Source organism: Cupressus sempervirens, chromosome 11 (genome assembly GCF_028749045.1).
Source record: "Cupressus sempervirens isolate cs-2001-9-10 chromosome 11, ASM2874904v1, whole genome shotgun sequence".
In the NCBI taxonomy this organism is placed as follows: domain Eukaryota; kingdom Viridiplantae; phylum Streptophyta; class Pinopsida; order Cupressales; family Cupressaceae; genus Cupressus; species Cupressus sempervirens.
In genome coordinates, this window is record NC_143128.1 from 58794534 (window position 1) to 58813945 (window position 19412).

The 19412-nt window shown below is 37.1% G+C and overlaps 1 protein-coding gene across 1 annotated transcript; it reads right to left on the bottom strand.

The window, feature by feature from the left end:
* Positions 1 to 12490: 12490 nt before the first annotated feature.
* On the bottom strand, positions 12491 to 18871 carry LOC149528235 (patatin-like protein 7). Its single transcript, XM_089808632.1, has 3 exons — positions 17383 to 18871; positions 14240 to 14761; positions 12491 to 13283 (listed from the first exon to the last, which is right to left on the bottom strand). The coding sequence occupies exons 1-3, from the start codon at positions 17857 to 17859 to the stop codon at positions 12996 to 12998; spliced, it is 1287 nt and encodes a 428-aa protein (XP_089664758.1). The 5' UTR covers positions 17860 to 18871; the 3' UTR covers positions 12491 to 12995.
* Positions 18872 to 19412: the final 541 nt, after the last annotated feature.

Sequence of the window (19412 nt, forward strand, 5' to 3'; positions counted from 1 at the left end):
TTAGGCACTACAAGGATTGTGTACTAGTCAAACACCCCTTAAGAGCATTCAATGTTGCCTCGCACTAGTCTAACCAAACATACTGCTTCCCTTTCCACTGAAGACAAGTGATGGGATGAGCTACTCATGAGAAATTCTTCATGAAGCGACAGTAGTAACCCACGAATCCCATGAAACTATGAACTTTTGAGACATTAGTGGGTACCAGCCAATCCATGATAGCACGAATCTTCTCCGAATCCACTGTAATTCCATCACCAGTGATGATGTGTCTCAAATACTTTACCTCCAACTGGAAGAACCCACATTTACTCAAGTTTCCATATAATTGATAGTCTCTCAAGCATTGCAACACCTGATGTAAATGGATTTCATGCTCCTCAATAGTCTTCGAATAGATCAATATGTCATCCAAGAATACAATGACACATTGATCGAGGTAAGTGTGAAATACTCCATTAATCAAACTCATGAACACTGATGGCACATTGGTTAACCCAAAGGGTACAATCATGAACTCATAATGCCCATACCATGTACGAAAAGTTGTTCGATGAATGTCAGCCTCTTGAATACGAAGCTGATGGTATCCTAACTTCAAATCAATCTTTGAGAACACTTGTGCTCCCTTCATCTATTTAAAAAAGTCATCTATCCTTGGCAAGGGATAATGCTTCTTCACCATCGCCTTATTCAACTGCTAGTAGTCAATGCAAAAATGCAAGGAACCATCCTTCTTCACAAAGATGAATGGTGAACCCCATGGGGATACACTAGGATGAATATGGCCCTTGGCCAATAATTCCTCCAACTACAATATGAGCTCACTCAACTCCTAAGTAGTCATGTGGTAAGGAGCTCATAAAATTAGTTCCACTCATGGTACAAGATCAATCCAAAAATTAATGTCACATTCTAGTGGCATACCTAGAATCTCATCAAGAAATGCATCTACATACTCACGAAGGAGTGGGTGATCATCAAGTGTCACCGTACAACTCTCAGCTTCCTCAAGATCACTAACAGACACAAGAAATAACTGACAACCCTTCTGCACACTCTGCTTTAGCAAATTAGCTGAGATTATCCGAAGTGAGACTAGTCTCGGGACTCCCAAAAGTTCCACCTATATCATCAACACACTATACCGTCTTACGAAAGTAATCAATATTCACCTGATGGGCGGCTAACCAATCCATGCCCAACACAATGTCATACAATACCAAAGGTAGGATACAAAGATCCACTGTGGTGGTGAAGGTTTCCAAATTTAGAATACAACCTCTGACTAATGAGTCCACAGCCACCTTGGAACCTATGGCTAACTCAACTAACAAACAATAATCTATAATCCACAATCCACAAGATTTCTTTGTATATATACATACATACATATATATACATACATACATGAAAACAACAATGCACTTTCTTAGAGTTTACAATTATTCAAAAAAATTAATGTTTTATAAGAAAATGCATATGAAGAACTGGTAGCTCAAAAGAAAGAACATGGTGTTGAAACAATACAAAAAGTGCTTAACATGAGAGGTTTGCAAGTGATGGTGTTGACCAATCTTGAAAACTTGAATGCTGAAATGAAAGCTATCGATGATCAAACACCTATGTTAGAGTTACAACACACTGTGAAGTTGATTTTAGATAAGGTAGAGGCAGATATTCATAAGTTTAACAATCAAAATTTAAGGCACAAGAGCAAAGGAGGAGTGACTTTAGAAAGAGAACGAGAAGGAGCGCCTTTAGAAAGAGACTGTATGGCAGAAACAACAGCTAGACAACATAGAGGATATTATGGGAGCCACTAGATAGAATCCAAGAAAGTGTTGTGGTAGATACTATGACATTGGAAACAATAGTTAAATTGGTCTAGTTGTCGATTAAATAGGTTGATTACTTCATTATTATATGATCCAATGGTAATGTTAATTATTATTTTGACATACATGAAAATATTATTATTATTCATTATTATATATACATACATATATGAAAACAACAATGCACTTTCTAAGAGTTTACAATTGTTCGGCAAAATTAATATTTTACAAGAAAATGCACCTAAAGAACTATTAGCTCAGAAGCAAAGACATGGTGTTGAAATAGTACAAAAAGTGCTTGACATGAGAGGTTTGCAAGTGAGGGTGTTGACCAATCTTGAAAACGTGAATGCCAAGATGAAAGCTATCAATGATCAAACACCTATGCCAGAGTTACAACACAATGTGAAGTTTTTTTAGATAAGGTAGAGGCAGATATTCAGAAGTTTGATAATCAAAATTTAAGGCACGAGAATGAAGGAGAAGGAGCGGATTTAGAAAGAGAAGGAGAAGAAGGGGCTTTAGAAAGAGACTGCACAACAGAAACAACAACTAGACAACATAGAGGATATTATGGGAGCCACTAGATAGAATCCAGGAAAGTGTTGTGGTAGGTACTATGACATTGGAATCACTTGCAAGTGTTTGAGAATTTATAGTCCAAATATCAAATGTTTATAAGATTGTTTCAAGTATTGGCACAGTCTCCCTATGATGATCCCAAGTATCAAATGCTTATAAGAGTGTTTCAAGGTTGGGAACCACGTCAACATCCTTTGCATGTTTTAGAGGTAATGTCATTGTAGTAGAGGCTTCTACTAGGGAATGAGCCTCGTGATTATGGCATTTATATAGAAGCAGAACTTGCTTCTTCAACTCCTTACACTCAAATCTTCACTGAAGTTATTCTTCAATTCCTTGCATGTGCAATTTTATCACCTTGGAAAATTGTATTTGATCCTACTAGCTGGGAACTGTTGATTGTTCATTTTATTGTACCTAATCTGATGATAGTTCTACAGGAATTTGTAATCAACCCAACTAATTAGCATCTAGATCCATTTAACTGGTTATGGCTAGTTTCTTTCTAAAAATCTCTGCTATGATATGTTTTTGTAAAATTTCTTGTGAACTCTACCCATTTTTCTTGGTTTTCATTATTTTTGTGGAGGATCTTGAGGCAAGTCACTTAGCACAAGTTGAGTGAGTTTTTTTTTTTTTTTTGGATTCTTGAATATGTATTCAGCTGGATCAATTTTTCTATTGTGCTAAGATGTTATAAGCACCTTTAAAAAGATCTCTAAATATACATGTTTAGGAGATATAAAGAGATACCTGTTTAGAAGGAAAAGAAACCAACATTTACATAGCCCTTGAAGAAAAATGCAGAGCTAGGGCATGGCAACGAAATCGCAAATCAAGGGCACAAAATGGCAATGAAATCGCAAACCAAGGGCATGGCAACGAAACGCAGAGATCACAAGGGCATGGCAACCAAATCATAGAGCAAAGGCATGGCAACGAAATGCAAAGATCACAGCAACAAAATTGCAAAGAAAGGGCACAACAATGAAATGCAGAGATATCACAGGAATGAAATGCACCAAGCACAAGGGCATGTTGACTTTCAAAGCTCTCCACCCTCATTTGGAGCTCTCCACCTTCTTTCACGCACAACTCTCCACAATCAAAACAAATGGGCAATGATTTATGTAAAAAAAAATTGTTTATACTTATGCAGGTGTCGCAATTATGAGACTTATGTCGGTGTAGCGATGGTGTCGGAGAAAATTGCAAAAAAAAAATGAAAATCACCACAAATTATACCGCCGTCGCAAATTGTTCACAATTTGACCCCAATGTTGTAGTGAGCACAAGAGGAAAAAATTACTATGAGTATTTGATTAAGTGGAAAAATAGACCCATTGAAGATGCTACATGGATTTCTCAAACTGAGTTAGATTTAGCTTAGGTTGTGACACTTGTATGATTTAGGAGAATCATTTCTTTTAACCAGTGTTGTCTAATGTAGGAGCATCCTGGGATTCCTTGCAATCCTACACTTTTGTTCATTCTAGCAATTTAATTGATTTCTTTCGTACTTTGCCGAGTTGCAGTTCTAACCAAAAAGTTTGGTGTGAACCGAACTCTTCCAATGTTAACTGAGTTTCTTCAGTATGAATCGAGATCTTTCTATGCTATCCAAGCTATGTAGTGTCAACCAAGTGACTTTAATGTCAATCGGGCTTTTCGATATTGATTGAGTCCTACAATGTTAGCCAAGTTGTTCTATGATGACCGAGTGATCCTTCATGCACCATGTGAACCTATTGTTACTATTGCTCGAGTCCTCCTTTCACTGAGTTGTCTGTGTTTTTGGTTCTTAGTTGGAGCTAACTCTTGTATTTAATTTGGATCATAAATTTTATGATAGGATCTTGTCTAGGGATGAGTGTTGACCATTTTGAGGTCAGCCTTCTTCTTTGTAATGTTTTAGAATCTTCTATGTCATTTTGGAAAGTATAAGTAGAGGTATTTGGTCTAGTTTAGAAAGAGAGGACTTTAGAGAGTCAGAGCAGATGTTTCTAGAATTGTGAATTTGAAGCTAGATTGTAGATCTTGAAGTTATATTTTGTATTTGGCCCTAACCTAGAAGGCCTTATAGCTGGGCATGTATGCAACTAACTTGATGAATCAATAAAAGTGTGTGTTCTCTCTCTCTCCTTATTATTGTTCTCTCTGTGTTTGCTTCCATTGTGTTTACTCTGCAAGGTGGTTTGGATAGTTGGGTGTGCCTTTGGCCCTAGTTGTTCATCCCTACTTGCACCACATTCATACAAACAACTAAGATCATTGCTCTTCTTATGTTGCTTGATGTTATCAACAAAGTTGGCCTAAACATATTGGAAATAGATCAAACGAAAGCATTCTCCTGGTGGTAAGGAATGAAATGTGGACTACCTCACCTAATTTAACATGCCTTGTGCATACCAATGTGCAACACCATCTCTGAGACTTTTGGTACCAATGGATATGAACAATGCATTACACGATAACTACTAGGACCAAAATATAAATGAACACACTCCATATAGGACCTTAGTCAAGCACTTGATCCACCATATGATGCATATGAAATAGGCTCATCATTGAAACAAATACAGATAAAAAATTTAAGTACATTTTTTGGTGAACACTTGTACCAATAAGCCAAGTATATCAGTACACATCAACTAATATAGTAAAAATTACCAAATTATATATGAATGCATCAAATATGTTGACATCAATGACAACCATTGATGAAAAAAAAGAATTGCATCAACCTCATATTCTAACACTTGGACCACTAATTTTAGCAAGGTAATCCTTCTAAGTGACGAAAGTCATCTACATGTCCAGTGGTTAACCGGATTACAAAACTTGTCCAAAATTTCTTGCCAAAATTCCTTGCATTAGGAACCCACACCAATAATAATCTCAACATAAATGAAAGGAACGGATCCAATCAAAAATCTAAGAATATAGGCAATCCTATTATGAATAAGTTGATAAGTACTAAAGAAATAAATGGCAAACGTGTCCTTGTTAATTTTATGTCTCAAAGCAACCAAGTATGTATCCAATGTATAACTTCATTGATTTAAACCCTTCCCATCAAAGTAATGTCATCCACAAACTATAATTAAGAGTAGGGAGATGAATTCTCACCTCGGTTCCAACCCTGAAATAAAGCCTTGTCTAACTTTATATTTAATGAATTTACCAAGCCCCTTAGTCATGATGAAAAGAAAATAAAGAGATAAAAGATCTCCTTTCTGAAGACCTCTAGAAGCATTGAAGAGCTCATAAAGTTGTCCATTAACAAAGATTGATAGAGAAGGAGAGTAAACACAACTTGAATAGCCTAATCAACCCATTCACTATTGAACACAAAATCTCAAAGAATCTTCTATAAAAACAAGGTCAACTTAACTCTATCATAAACCTTGTGCATGTCAAGTTTGATAAGCATAACCTTCTCCTTAGAAGTTTCCATGGAATGAATGGCCTCTATAGTAATTATAGTACCATTAATTATATATCTACAAGCAACAAAACCCCCTTGCACATTTGAAATAAGAGCTTTGCAGCATAGCTTGAGTCTCTCTACAATCAATTTTAGTGATAATATTGTAAACCACATTACATAAGGCAGTCGGTCTAAACTAATCAAGTTTATTCACATTATCCTTCCTATGAATAAGGACCAGAAAAGCGGAGTTTGTGACTTTTAACATTTGCTTATTATTATGTGTTTCTTGAACCACATTTAGAAGGTCCCATTTCATAAGCTCCCAAAACTCTTGGTAAAATTCCACTAGGAAGCCATCAAGGCCTTGGGCTTTTCCTTTTTTCATGTTGAAGACAATATCTTCTAGTTCTTGTAGAGAGATGGGGTGGATAAGACCCTCATTCATTTCTCCATATAAAAAGAAAGGAATGCAGTCCATAATAGAAATTTCTTTATCCCTAGTATGAAGAGAACCTTCCTTAAAAAAAAACATAAAAGTGTTGATGTGCTTCCTATGAAATGTTCCTAATTGAAGAAATCTAGAGTCCTATGAAAACATCAAAGAGGTGATGAGATGGTCAATTATTCTAGCCTTGATAGAATTATGAAATAAAACAATGTTCATGTCTCCTTCCTAGAGCCAATTAATTCTAGACTTTTGCTTCCAAAAAATCTCTTCTTGAAGCTCCAAATCCTTGACAACCATAGCTTCCTTTTGACTTAACTCTAAAATAAGCAAGTGATCACTAATCAAGCGAGTAATAGAATCAAACTAAGCATGGGAAGCTTGTTTGCTAAAGTGCAGGTTCCCAAAATACTGCATTTTCCATCTTTTGAGTTTGCATTTCACAAATTGCAATCTTTTTTAAAAATAATACATAGTTGTACAATGAGAAGGTTGCCCTTTGAAGCACTAAGTGGAGACCATGTCTAGACGAGAGGAATCTCCCAACCACATAAGTTGAAACTTTAAAGGGAAATTTTTTGAAACATTGGAAGAAACCATGGAGAATTCAACTCACCAATGATTAAAGCCTCTCCAATCCAAGATTTCTCAACTAGTATTCCATTTATCTCTTATCCAATAGCCAGGAACTAGAAATCTATCTACTCTCTCAAATATGGCATCCCCTTCACTTCTATTGTTCTAAGTGAACATTCCATTATTTGGCTCCACATCAATAATATTTGAATGCTCAATATTATCATTGAGGATGGCAAAAAGGTCAATTCTAGCCACACTCACAATTTTTACCTCTAGACTGAATATTGCATTGAAGTCACTTGCTAAAATCCAAAGGAGAAAGGGATCCAAAGAGCAAACATATTTAATATGTCTCCAAAGCTGAGATTTGCAAGAGTAGTAGAATAAACATTGGAGAAAAGACCAATTTTGTTGGAATCTAGGCAAAAGGAAACTATAGAAATGGAAGAGTGTCCAATAATTTGTCATTGAGGAATAGTCTTTCTTAGATCTTAGAAGCAAGCCATACCACCTAAACTACCATGTGCCCCAACAACCTAACAAGCCACACATGGCCAAATTCTAGAAACAAGGCTTCCCATATCTTACACTAATGATTTAGTTTCCTAAAGGAAGATGGTATCAAGAGAGTAAGAAATAATTACATCTAAAACAACCATTTGTCTAGGGATGTTGTTCAACCCCTCAAATTCAAAGAAATAACAATTATTTATGAGGTTGGGAAAATTGGAATCAATGAACCTAACAGACCTAAACTCAATCTAAGTGTCCCCAATAATTTTAACCCTCTCCTGGTATGTTTTCCAATGACTCCTTGAAGGTTTATCCATAGGTTCCTTTTTAAAGGGTTTTTGTTGTAAACCTAGGGTGGTACTAGCCTTGTTACCTTTCCAAAACTCCAAAGAATACTTCATTAAAAGAGAAGCTAAAGCCACCACATATATTAGGACTATAGTCCCTTCAAATTCCACCACAACTAGAACCTTCAAAGGAAGATCCACATCCATCTACCCATCCTTCTTATCCCCTTTTAATGCATTATGATGACAAATGCCGTCATCCTCTTCCAATGTTAGTCGAGCAAAAGTTTTGTACTTCGATATAATTCAACTAAGATTTTCTCTTCCTAAACCAAATTGTTTAAAGCCTTACACAAGTTTGATATCTCATCAATCTTATATCTATCCATTCAAGTCCTTTTCTAACCTCTTTCCTTATTATGATTCTTGACAAGAGTGAAGCCATCTTAATTAGCAATATTATCAGAATAGGGGCATTCCCCTTATCCATTCGAGGAGTGGATCTTGAGGTTCTGATCTCCGATTTTGGACTTCTTTATATCACTGGAAAGCTCTTTCTGTGCTCTTTCCAGTGATTCTGGTTGTTGTTCCAGATTCTGTTTCTATTCAGTCTTTTGTGTTTTAGCATTTTGGTGGATATTCTGTTTGTTTCAGGTCCGGAGATCAGTTTTGTTGCTTCAGTTGCTTCGTTTTGGGCTCTACCTTCTGTTGTTTCAGCCTTATGTTTTTTCTGATCATTGTTGATATTCATTGTAAGCATTTTTATGCAACGCACTGAGATAAAGTGCCACTCTTGCGTTTCGGGATCCTTTTCATCATTGTGATTCGTTGTACTCACACTATTTTATGAAGTGTCATGGGGGGATAGTTCTTTGCCGCTTATAGGCCCTCTTTCTCTAATTCCTCATGCAGTGTCGATGACACGTGCCTTTATTGATGTTTTGTACCTCACTCTCGATGTGTTTGGCTCCTGTGTTGTAGGAGATTCTTGGCCCATCTTTTCAGCTGCCTGTCACCTCACCTGCCTTAAGGGGAGGTTATATTGCTATTCTATGCTTCTTTGGTTGATGGTTGGTGCCTTCTATTTCCATGGAGGTTCCTTTGGTTGATGGTTCGTGCCTTCTATTTCCATGGAGGTTCTACAGATCAGCATTTTGACAGAGTTTTGTGGTTCTTCATGCTTCAATGATTCTCTTCTGATCTCTTTGTTCCTTCTTCTGGAACATTTTTTGCTATCTCTTTTTGGAGTAGGGTTTTTCCCATGTGGTTTTCTCTATTTCTCCTCTTTATAGAGATTTTGTTGTGATTGGGTACCTAATCTGGCCTTGTTGCCGGAACCCAATTCTCTTTCATAGTTGTGCTAGGTTAGCTTCCTCCCAAGCTTCGCTTAAGGGGGGGTGTTAGAGTAATTATTTGTTCTAACTTATTAATTAAATCACTTTGATTTAATTAATTAAGTTGCCTATTACTCTAGTTTTCTTAAGCTATCTTATAGGTGCATATAATTAATATTTTATTAATTATATTGTGCAACCCTAGCTTTTTTAGGCTTTAGTTTCCCTTTTTGAGTTTCGTGATTCCTTTATAAGGATTCACCTCTTTGTATTTTATTCATTCACTTATTGGATTATATGAGATATTGCTCTTTGCATGTCCATAAGATGGATCTGGCTTTTTGGCCTCCTTGATTTTTCCTTGCCTATGTTCTTTGCTTCATCCATGTGGCAGGGTTATGCATGCAGGTGTTCTTGGGAGATTAGTTTTTCACCTAATCTAACAAGTATGAGAGTAGGAACCAAGACATGTTTCCATCGAATCAAGTTGTGGGTTGTTTAAATCAACTTCAACAATTATTCAAGCATAAAAATTCACTTTCTTGTGTTGAGTCTGAGAACTAGGACCAATAGGCTTTCCTAGCAGAAAACCAATGGAATGAAGAATATAGTCTCACCATTATTCTAAGGGGAGCTTGGGAGACAAATCCAAATAGGAACTCGTGAGGGAATTTCTTTAGCTACATGCCAAGGTTTGACAAATAGCTCAACTTGGTTGAAAAAATGTGGGCTTCCTTTAAGTATGTCTATCAATCATACAAGAAAAGCTAACCAAAAAATAAATATTGTATGCCAAAATAAATTTCATCGCTTTCAAGGTTCCAAATTAAATAAGAGCATGACTACTCCAAATATGCAATGTCATGCAACTATTTTTGGTTGAATAACCAAGACCAAACATTGTTGACATCTTTCCAAGCAACCATTCACTTTCTTGATTTTTGAAACTCCCTTTGAAGAAGCATTACCCTCTCCAAGAACCTTGTTCAAATCCCTCCCATTTGCATGTAGCGATGAAGATGGGTTTGAGACATCCATGTCATTAGATCCCATTTGACTCGAGAATACTCCCACATGAGCCATCCACACTGTGAAATAAGTACAATCCTCATCACTTAACAGAACTATGGCATCCACCCACAATCTTCTAAGAAAACCTTGAAACAACCCTCAGCCGCCAAGCTCAATACACCAAAGACTACATTGGAACAACCCTCAACGGCCAAGCTCAATACATTAAAGACTTAATCCCTTCAAGCTCAATGTGCATCAACCAATCAGAGAAAACACCTCCTATCCCTATAAATGCCTAAACCCAAAGGCATCTCAAATAAGCCAAGCCCTAACTCCAAAGCACCACACATCAATCACACGATGCAATTCCAAAAAAGCCCAAAACATAGAGGAATCAATAAAAAAGGAAATGAACTAGGCCTCAACTCACACGCAATTGTTCAAAACCCCTCAAACACATTGGTAAAGCTCCCTTACTCCACCTCAAATAAACTTTGACTTTCAATTATTTCCAACAATATTTATTATTTATTTTCAAAAAATATTATGATTCATTCTTATTAATGTATAAATTTGTATAATTCCAATTTCCTACGAGTTCCGTTTTGATATATATATGAAATTGAAACAAAAACTATTATCATATTATTATTTTTTGAAAATTAATAATTTTCAATTGACCTGCTTAAAAGCCCTTTAATCAGCCCTTTATAGAACCAGTCTTAGAATCAAATATTCAAATAAAAACACAAATATTTCCTACTTTACAAAACCAAGAGTACCTAAAAAAAATTAAACCTACGCAAACTCACACTCAGACCTCTTTGGCAAGGATTAAATATTTCTGAATACAAGGCTCTAATGAGAACCCGATTGAATCTCAGTCTCTCAACCTTATATTCTCAGTTGAAAAAGTTTTCAGCGTAACATTTGTACAGCCGATTAAATACATACCGGCGAATCTTTAATTGACTTTGTAAACAACGATCCCTCATTATTTTTTTAAAAAAATAACATCCCTCCCTGACTACTTTTTATAAAGCTTCTAAGCGTGACATCTTAATGGAGATAGTGAAACACAAAAAGGCTTGCATCTAATAAGGGTCCATTTGTCTGATGGCTAGCAGAACTTAAAATTTAGTTAGTTGATTGGCCTACAGCATGATTACTTCCGACCTCAACCATCCATTCATAATGGAAAAGTTAAAAGTGGTGAGTATGAAAACAACTTAGGATATCCTTTTGAAGAATCTGCATATACTATACTCCATAATTGTCTTAGGACTCGTGAAATTTTCTATATGGCGTTGGTCCACTAGAACTTTTCAAGGACAACATTCATTCTGCAAGGAGTTGTTCAGCTACAACTTTTGGGGAAATTAGGTTTGATTTCACATGTGAAAAATGTCACTTCTCCAAAGGAAACCACCCTAACAATTTCATGAAAGATGATAAAGTCTTTTGAAAGAGACATTCTCATGGATCCACCCAAGATTTGAAAAGGACATATTTCTTTCTTCCACTTTTCAAACAGTTGAAACAGTTGAGAAAGTGATTCGACTTAATATTTAAGATGGTAGGTGGGGGAATGAGTGAGGTCAGTACAATGTATGGATTATAAGTATGATTATTGTTGTATTTATTATTAGCAATGATTATTGTTGTATTTATTATTAGCAATTATTTTGGCTTGATGAGAATCTAATGACTGGGATGTTCGTCTATAATTTGATCTTTCAAAAATTATATTTGAGTTTATAAAAACAGAATGGTTGTTGTAGCGGAAGGCCTCAGTAGTTGTTCAGGCTAATTTTAAGAAGCTGGAATTCCTAAGCTGTTAGTCGGATTTTGCCAGTTTTTTTGGTGTACCTTCTCATGTGAGTGACGAGCTTAAAGCTAAAGTTTCGATTTTTGAATAATCATAGATCTTTTCTGTAGGGATCGTGGAGCGCAAAGTGGTCCAAAAGTGTCATTTCAAAACATTCCCCTGGAACCCACTATATTCATGCACCAATAGCTGCTGACCCAAAAAACACCAGTACTTGTAGTTAAATGTCCCAGAAGATGAAATGTCCCAATAGTAGTGCACAAATTGGTCAATCACCAACCAAAAATAGCTAAAAATAGTGATCAAATATTATTACATGTGTGATCGACTATTAGTACATGTGTTTTACTTTTCATTTTTTGGAACTCTTTTAAAACTGTAATTGTTAGAATCCATGACATAATTATCATGATTATTAAGCCCCTGTTAGTTACTGGGCCTTTTCCCTATTACTATTATGTCATAATCAGAATCCTCTCTTCATGCCAACATTCCTCTGTAACCACAGAAAAAAAATATGGTTCAACATAGACTGAGCTTAAAAGAAGTACTGAAAATAATTTTTTATATGCGGTGATGTTTTTATCATATTGTTTCAGTTGTCACAGAAGAAAAATGGATTCAGTGTACCCCCAGCTTCAAAAGGCCGATGCCCAAAACAAATTCATTTATCTCTTTACACTCCACAACAACGAATATACAAAATAAACTACAGATCCAGATTTTCTTCAACTACCATCTCATTTCTTCATTCTACTAATCACACTCCTTTCCTGATCTCCCTTAGACCTATGGATGGCAAGAGGATCTTATCAACATAGACATTAACAGAAAGAAAACAGCACAGCTCAGCTTGGACTGTCAACATTTATGGCAAGCGGCAATTGCTGTTTGTCTACAATCTCTGTTAGTTAGTAGTAAACCAGTACTGAACAGCAACCAAAGTCCAATCAATTGTGGTTATATTCTTTCATCCAGTTTCCCACCCTTGGGGATGTAAAACTCGATAGTGATAAAATCCACTCTGCAATTTATATAAATTATATCCCTTTTCACCCACTATCGTTTCAGTCAAAGGGAGGATTGAGGTTATAATCAAATGTATGGGGGATTCATGATCGATGAGAGGAATGTTTGTTGATTTATGGTGTTGAGGAGCTTTCTGTTACCGAATTCCTAGGGCTCTGCTGCTTCAGGAGAACTGTTGGTATTGTTCTTGAATCTCTTGACTTGTGCTCCAGAATTAGCTGTTCTGCAAACCAGTCTAATCTCTCTGCATTGGTCTGGGTAAGTTTCTTCTTGCCGCCAAATGGGATATATTCCATGCTCTTCTGCTTCAACATGTTCTCTGAGAAATTCATCAGCATATCGACATTGTCTTGGCTGGGATCATCAATATCACCCAAGTTTTCTTTTGGGAATCCACTCGCCTGTCAAATAAAAAAAATGCCAGCGAAATCAATTTATTATTATTACTACTTTATCTACTAGAAGAGCTAATATAACCTTTCAATGCAACAATATACCATATTGTAATATACTTTTGGGCACCAAACAGATTACACAACCTTCAAAACAGCTCATTTAAACCAACACAAGGTAACAATGAATTTCTAGATTTCCGAATTAATTTGGCTAACTGTATTTGAAGGCAAGTAGGTTAAAGATTCAGCACAAAACTCTGCAGATGCTTTAACTGCCCCATACTATGTGCGTGAATTTCACTTGTCTCCAATAACGAATAAAATTTCAAATTTATACCCGTATTGACAATTCAGGCCTCCCATTTCCCAACAATTAAAGAAAAATACAAATATTTACCCAATTTCAAAATTGCCTAAATCACAACTAGTTTTTTTAATGCTCTCCAGCACATTTTCTAAGTGAAATCGATCTTGCTAACCTACTCCATATCATGGAAAAACGACCTATCCTTCCCAAATACTAAGCACTCAATGGGTTTGAATTGCTGCCTCTTTTTTAACATATTTATTGGCTTAGCTCTGTAGATCAAGCGCGCACACAAGTTTTTCATACTACTTAAGTCCACTATTGCTCTCTACCACAATTTCCAAGCTCTTGATTGTTGAACTTTTGCCCGTAATTTGCTTCCAGACATTTCATCCGTACTTAGCGTACAAGCCATTTCTTACAGTAAATTTACTCACAAGGCTAGTCACATTAAAACAGAGGCCAGTTCCATTTATTAAGACAGATTTGGTAATTTAGAATCGAGACAGCCTATAATATTAGTATGCAACCCTATGTGAAATTAAGCAAAAATTCCAGAGGATGAAAAGTCGAAAAACCACAGATTATCAAATACATGCTTTCAAAATGAAAACCTCAGGAAATAATCTCAAAAACACCAATGAAGATGTCTCACCTGAATTCTGACATAATTCTGCAGTTTCTGGCCGAATGCCATGCTAATAGCATGATCAACCATATCAGAAACTCCATCCTTGACAATCTTCATGACAGGCTTAGCCCACTGGAATGCCCCCCATCCTTTCACCCTTTGGTACTCGTACTTCCGATCAAACTGTCCCGTCCCCACCGACAACACCAATAAGTCCTCCACCCCTCTCACAAATGGAAACTCTTGCTTATTGTTCAACACATGCGTAACAGCAGCAACAGTAGGATTGTGCATAACAAGCCCCCCATCTAATGCGGTACAAGAGGTCTGGCCATCAATAGACTGCATCTTAACAGGTTTGAAAAACCCTGGTGTTGCAGATGTTGCCCTGCAGATTTCCCATAGATTGAAGTCGAAATTGTCTGTCTCCAGCGCATCAGCCCGAGAGAACAGAAATGGTGCAGAACTGGATAAATCGTAGCAGGGGATCAGAAGCGGCTTAAGAGTATCTTTCAAGGTTTTCGATCCGAACAAGGATTTGAAGACCTGTTCAAGTTTTGAAGAAAGGAATAAGACGGAGTCATGCAAAGGTAAAAGTAGATGAAGCTTTCAATTTAAAACATTCAATCAAGAATAATGAAGATACTTTAAAGACATTTTCAATGACTGAATTAAAGAACTAAGACTAAGCTGTAGAATAATGTTTGGTACAGGGTAAAGACAGACTTTTCAAGCTCAGACTCAGGAAGATCTGTCTAAACAGAAAATGAGGGGTAAAAATTTCCTAAAGTAATGCTTTAAATTACCACCAAACAAGTAGCTTGCTTAGTGTATAAGAATTAAAAACCTCAAAGTATTCAGTAAAGAAAAATGACAGTTTTCAACCTGAATACGCATGCGAGGCCCTGTTCAAAGTTGGACAAAGAACTAGGGGCAATAAGTGCCTAAAGGTAATGTTTCAGATGACCATCAGGCAATACAGTAATCTGGTGCATACAACCCGACCGTACATCAACACAGAGATGTTCAGTAAAAGTGGTCTTTTGGAATATCAATATGTGCATATGACTTCCATATTGTTCAAATTCTGTTCACCTAATAACTTTTAACTTGCCAGAAACCAAGACTGTAAAGAGATTATAGCATTAAAATTCAATTTATAATCATATCAATTAAAGAATAATAAGTGTTTTTAAACTCTAAACAGGCCTTAAAAGAATAGAGAAGGTGGATGAGAATGGCAATTAGTAGTTTTTTGAGATTACTGCTGCAATATTCGTTCCTCAAACATATATACGTGTTAAACTGTGTTCAAGCTACTATAGTTTATCAGACCTTATCCAGATCTGTATTTCAAAGAGACAATGATTTCTAGATCTGAAGTGTGCACAAAAAAAAAATCTTTGTAATCTTATTTCCCCTCCCTGAGCACTACTTCTCTGTGTCAGTTTTTTGACTGAAGATAATGAACAATTAAATATGGAACAAAGAAAAGCTATTTCTCTGTAGACAAAGAATAACAGACGACCCGTGCGAAAGTCACTTCATACGAAAAAGTATTCTACAACGAATAATGAAGGGTCAGTGGCAGATACTTTTTCGTAGATCTCCAAATATGGCACATTGAACTTTATGGTAGCAGCAGATTCTAAACTTAAGGCTATTAGGTGTCTACAATTTTGTACGCATTAGCCTTGCCCTTCGGATGCCCGGTTTGTTAGCAAATAAAGAGCTCACGACCCAGAAACAAAATACGAATGCTCGGGTAAAGGCGCAGCCTTCAGAGTGGCCTGTGACTTGAACCTTTGAGACCAAAATATACTGTCTGGCATGTGAACCAAAGCCCCTCAAAAACCCTTAATAAATCTTTAATCGCTTGGTTCAAGCTTACCCCAAATCATTGTTTATACAAATTTATACACAAATCTGCAAAGCATTCTTAAGTATAATGGGTTCAATGGGAAAGTCATAAACGACATGAACTAATCAAATGTCATAAAAATGCATGGCTGATCCAGAAACGCTGCGCAATGCTGCATGCTGCCAACAAACCAAGAATAAAATGCATTGGCATGTCTTCGAACTATGAACAAACTAACACTAGTATACTACAAACATCCACCTACGAAATCTTCTGCAAAAGACATCAAGAAGCATTTAATTTTTAGACCAAATTCTCTAGCAGGTTTGAAACGCACACTTTCTTAATCTTGTACATCAAGTATCGCAAAAGACAGCCGTACGGCTATCAAATTTAGTCCGTTTAACGGAAGAAATGGACTCATTGACAAAGGGCTCTGTTAACAGAAGAATATCAGTCAACAGAAGACTCGGCTGTCAGGAAAAGATTTTTGGAAAAAAGATTCAACCAACGAGGGAATTGAGGACCTAATACCAAGTACTAGAGAATTTGAGTTGCATATTAACAGATCAAACACAACCTTGTATAAAGATCTCACGTTTTAGAGAATGTATTGCATCAGCGACAATGAGGAATGTAGGGCACAAATTCAACCCAGTAAACCAAATTATTTATAACTAACAGCCTGCCTTACCTGTACAAAAAGACGACTGGGAAAATGGCTTTGACCAAAATGAAAGATTTGCTGCAGAGCAGTGTAAGAAATGAAAAGAAATAAAACAAAATTTAAAAAGGTGCATAAACCATCGAATTAAATCTGTAATGACTGCAATACCACTCTCCAAAGGGCTCGATACATAGTAAAGGATTCCGCAAAGACAGGCATAGCAAAGGGAAAGAATTAAAAACAATTCCTCGTTTAAATACAAGAGAACGAGCTGTTCAGCCAACCGACGAAAATGCTGTGACGAAATCATATATCAGTAGCCTCTTCCACAAGCATTTTCCTTATTATCATGTACCGTACCAGAAAATTGCAATATTTTTCTTTATCCTGCAAAGCTTCTGAAGACCCAAATTACCAAAGAAAAAGATATCAATTTTCTTCTTAATTCTCTACAATTCCCGGAAGAATGCAATAATTTTCATATTCTTATAAAGTTCCTGAAACAGACATCACATTCTGAAAAACTATTCAACCAACAAAATCGGTTCAAATCGCATCAGCATCTAACTAACCGTAGATAAAGAGAAAATGTGTCACGCTTTGATCCATTTCAAACAAAAATAAGAGCACTGGTAATACCTGCTCGATGCTTGCAGTGGAGAAACGGTTCCTAAAAAACTTAGAGAAACGGTTGCTCGATCTGGAGAACATCCGCGCGCCATGATTAGCAAGCAGAGTAGCAATGTGCTGTGCGCGGCAAAGAGGACGGCCATTTCCCCCATCGGCGAGCAGTAATGCCGCAATCATTCCACCAACACCCGTGCCGATGGCCACATCAACGTAGTCCGCCAGGCGAGCGTCTGCATTTCCGCTCTTCCTCTGCAGCGCCTCCTCCAGATAAGCCAGAGTTTTCCCCGCCACAATGCCACGCATGCCGCCGCCGTCAATAGACAGAATGCAGATCTTCCCAGTGCCATTTGCAGCAGGCTTTGTCGCCGGCCAGTTGTAACCGCTCGCCAGAAACCTATTCTCCAGCATGCTGAAAATTTCGTTGGTAAGATTCATGTCCGTGGCATTGAAAGCATGCTCTGCCGCGCCTTCAAAGCTCAACACCATTGTAAATTGTCTTAAATCTCCTCCACGGAAAAAACCTCAAGGCTTCCTGTGAAATGTCTCCCCCGCAAATGACGAAAACAATAAAGGATTCTCTGTCAAAACTCTCCCCCGGAAACTAGAAAGAAAACTCGAAACAATCAAGCCTTTCTGTAGGATGTCTCCTCCGCAAATGAGAACTAAAACTCAAACAATCAAAGATCTTCAGGAAAATCTCTCCTTCGGAAACGAGAGAGATAACTCAAGTAACCAACGCTTTCTGTGAAATGTCTCCTCGGCAAATGAAAAAGGAAACTGAAACAATCAAAAGATCTTATGTCAAATCTCTCCTCCGTTAACGAGAGAGAAAACTCAAGCAATCAAAAGCCTTTCTGCGAAATGTCTCCCCGTGAGATCAGAAAAAAAAACTCAATTGATCAGAAATCTCTATTCCTCAAATGAGAGAGAAAACTAAAACAATCAAATATCTTCTCTCAAGCCTCTCCGCCGGAAATGAGATACAAAACTCAAACAATCTCTCCTCCGCAACTGAGAAACAAACTCAAACAATCTTCCGCTGAAACGTCTCCTCCGGAAATGAGTAACAATACACAAACAAACAAGCCTTTCTTTGGGAATACCTTCACCGGAAATGAGGAACAGAATTCAAACAATCAAAGCCTTCCCTTGGATATTTCTCCTTCGGGAACGAGAAACAAAACTCTGAAAATCAGAGATCTTCTGCCAAATCTGTCCTCCGGAGAAGAGAAAAGAAAGCTCAAACAATCAAGTCTTTTAGTCAGATTCTGCTCCGGAAACGAGAAAAGAAAGCTCAAACAATCACGCCTCCCAGTCAGATTTCTGCTCCAGAAATAAGAAAAACACTCGATCAACCAGATTTTTTTGCTAAATTTTTCTTTCACAGAGCAAGAAAATCTCAATCTCAATCTCAATCTCAATCAATCGATCGATGGGACTTTCTAAATGGGAGAAACGCTTTTGCGCAGGAGAGAGTGGACAAGTCCGTGTCTGGTTTGATATTTAGGAGAGAGTGGAGGAATATATTTATACGAGCACCAACACGATCGGACAAAAACTGCATGCATTGGAATTCCGGCCACCGCTAACTCGGGTTAAGAGTCTGCTAACGCGGGTGAGGGCCGTGGTGGCTAGTGGCTACCGACTGCGGTAGCCGTCACCCGGCTTCCTTATTTTATTTCACTCTCGCAGTCACAGTAAATCTTTGATTGCAGACGATTCTTTCCCGTGATTTTGGACGGCATTGATGAAACAAATATTTTAAGATTTTCGGGGGGCCCGCCACCCCACTCGGGAGATAACTGCTGTTTACAAAACCTGCACGCCAGTTAGGGTTCCTGCAATTCCCTTCTCTGTGACGCGGAAACGCGTGAATTTTTTAATTCACGAATAAATGGGGAAAAAGATACCCGTGGTAAAATAAAATAAATCAAGGGATGAGATCAGTTTAGAGAAAATTGGGGTGAAATGGATTAGGGATTCGAAAAGGTAGATTATAGTCTCTTCTTTAGAAAACCTAATAATTTATAAATTAGTAA

Coding starts and splice junctions, on each gene's coding strand:
- LOC149528235 (XM_089808632.1), bottom strand. CDS start 17,859: ATGGTGTTGAGCTTTGAAGGCGCGGCAGAGCATGCTTTCAATGCCACG. Junction 14,762..17,382: donor CCACTGCAAGCATCGAGCAG/GTATTACCAGTG, acceptor AAACTTGAACAG/GTCTTCAAATCCTTGTTCGG. Junction 13,284..14,239: donor AGAATTATGTCAGAATTCAG/GTGAGACATCTT, acceptor TTTATTTGACAG/GCGAGTGGATTCCCAAAAGA.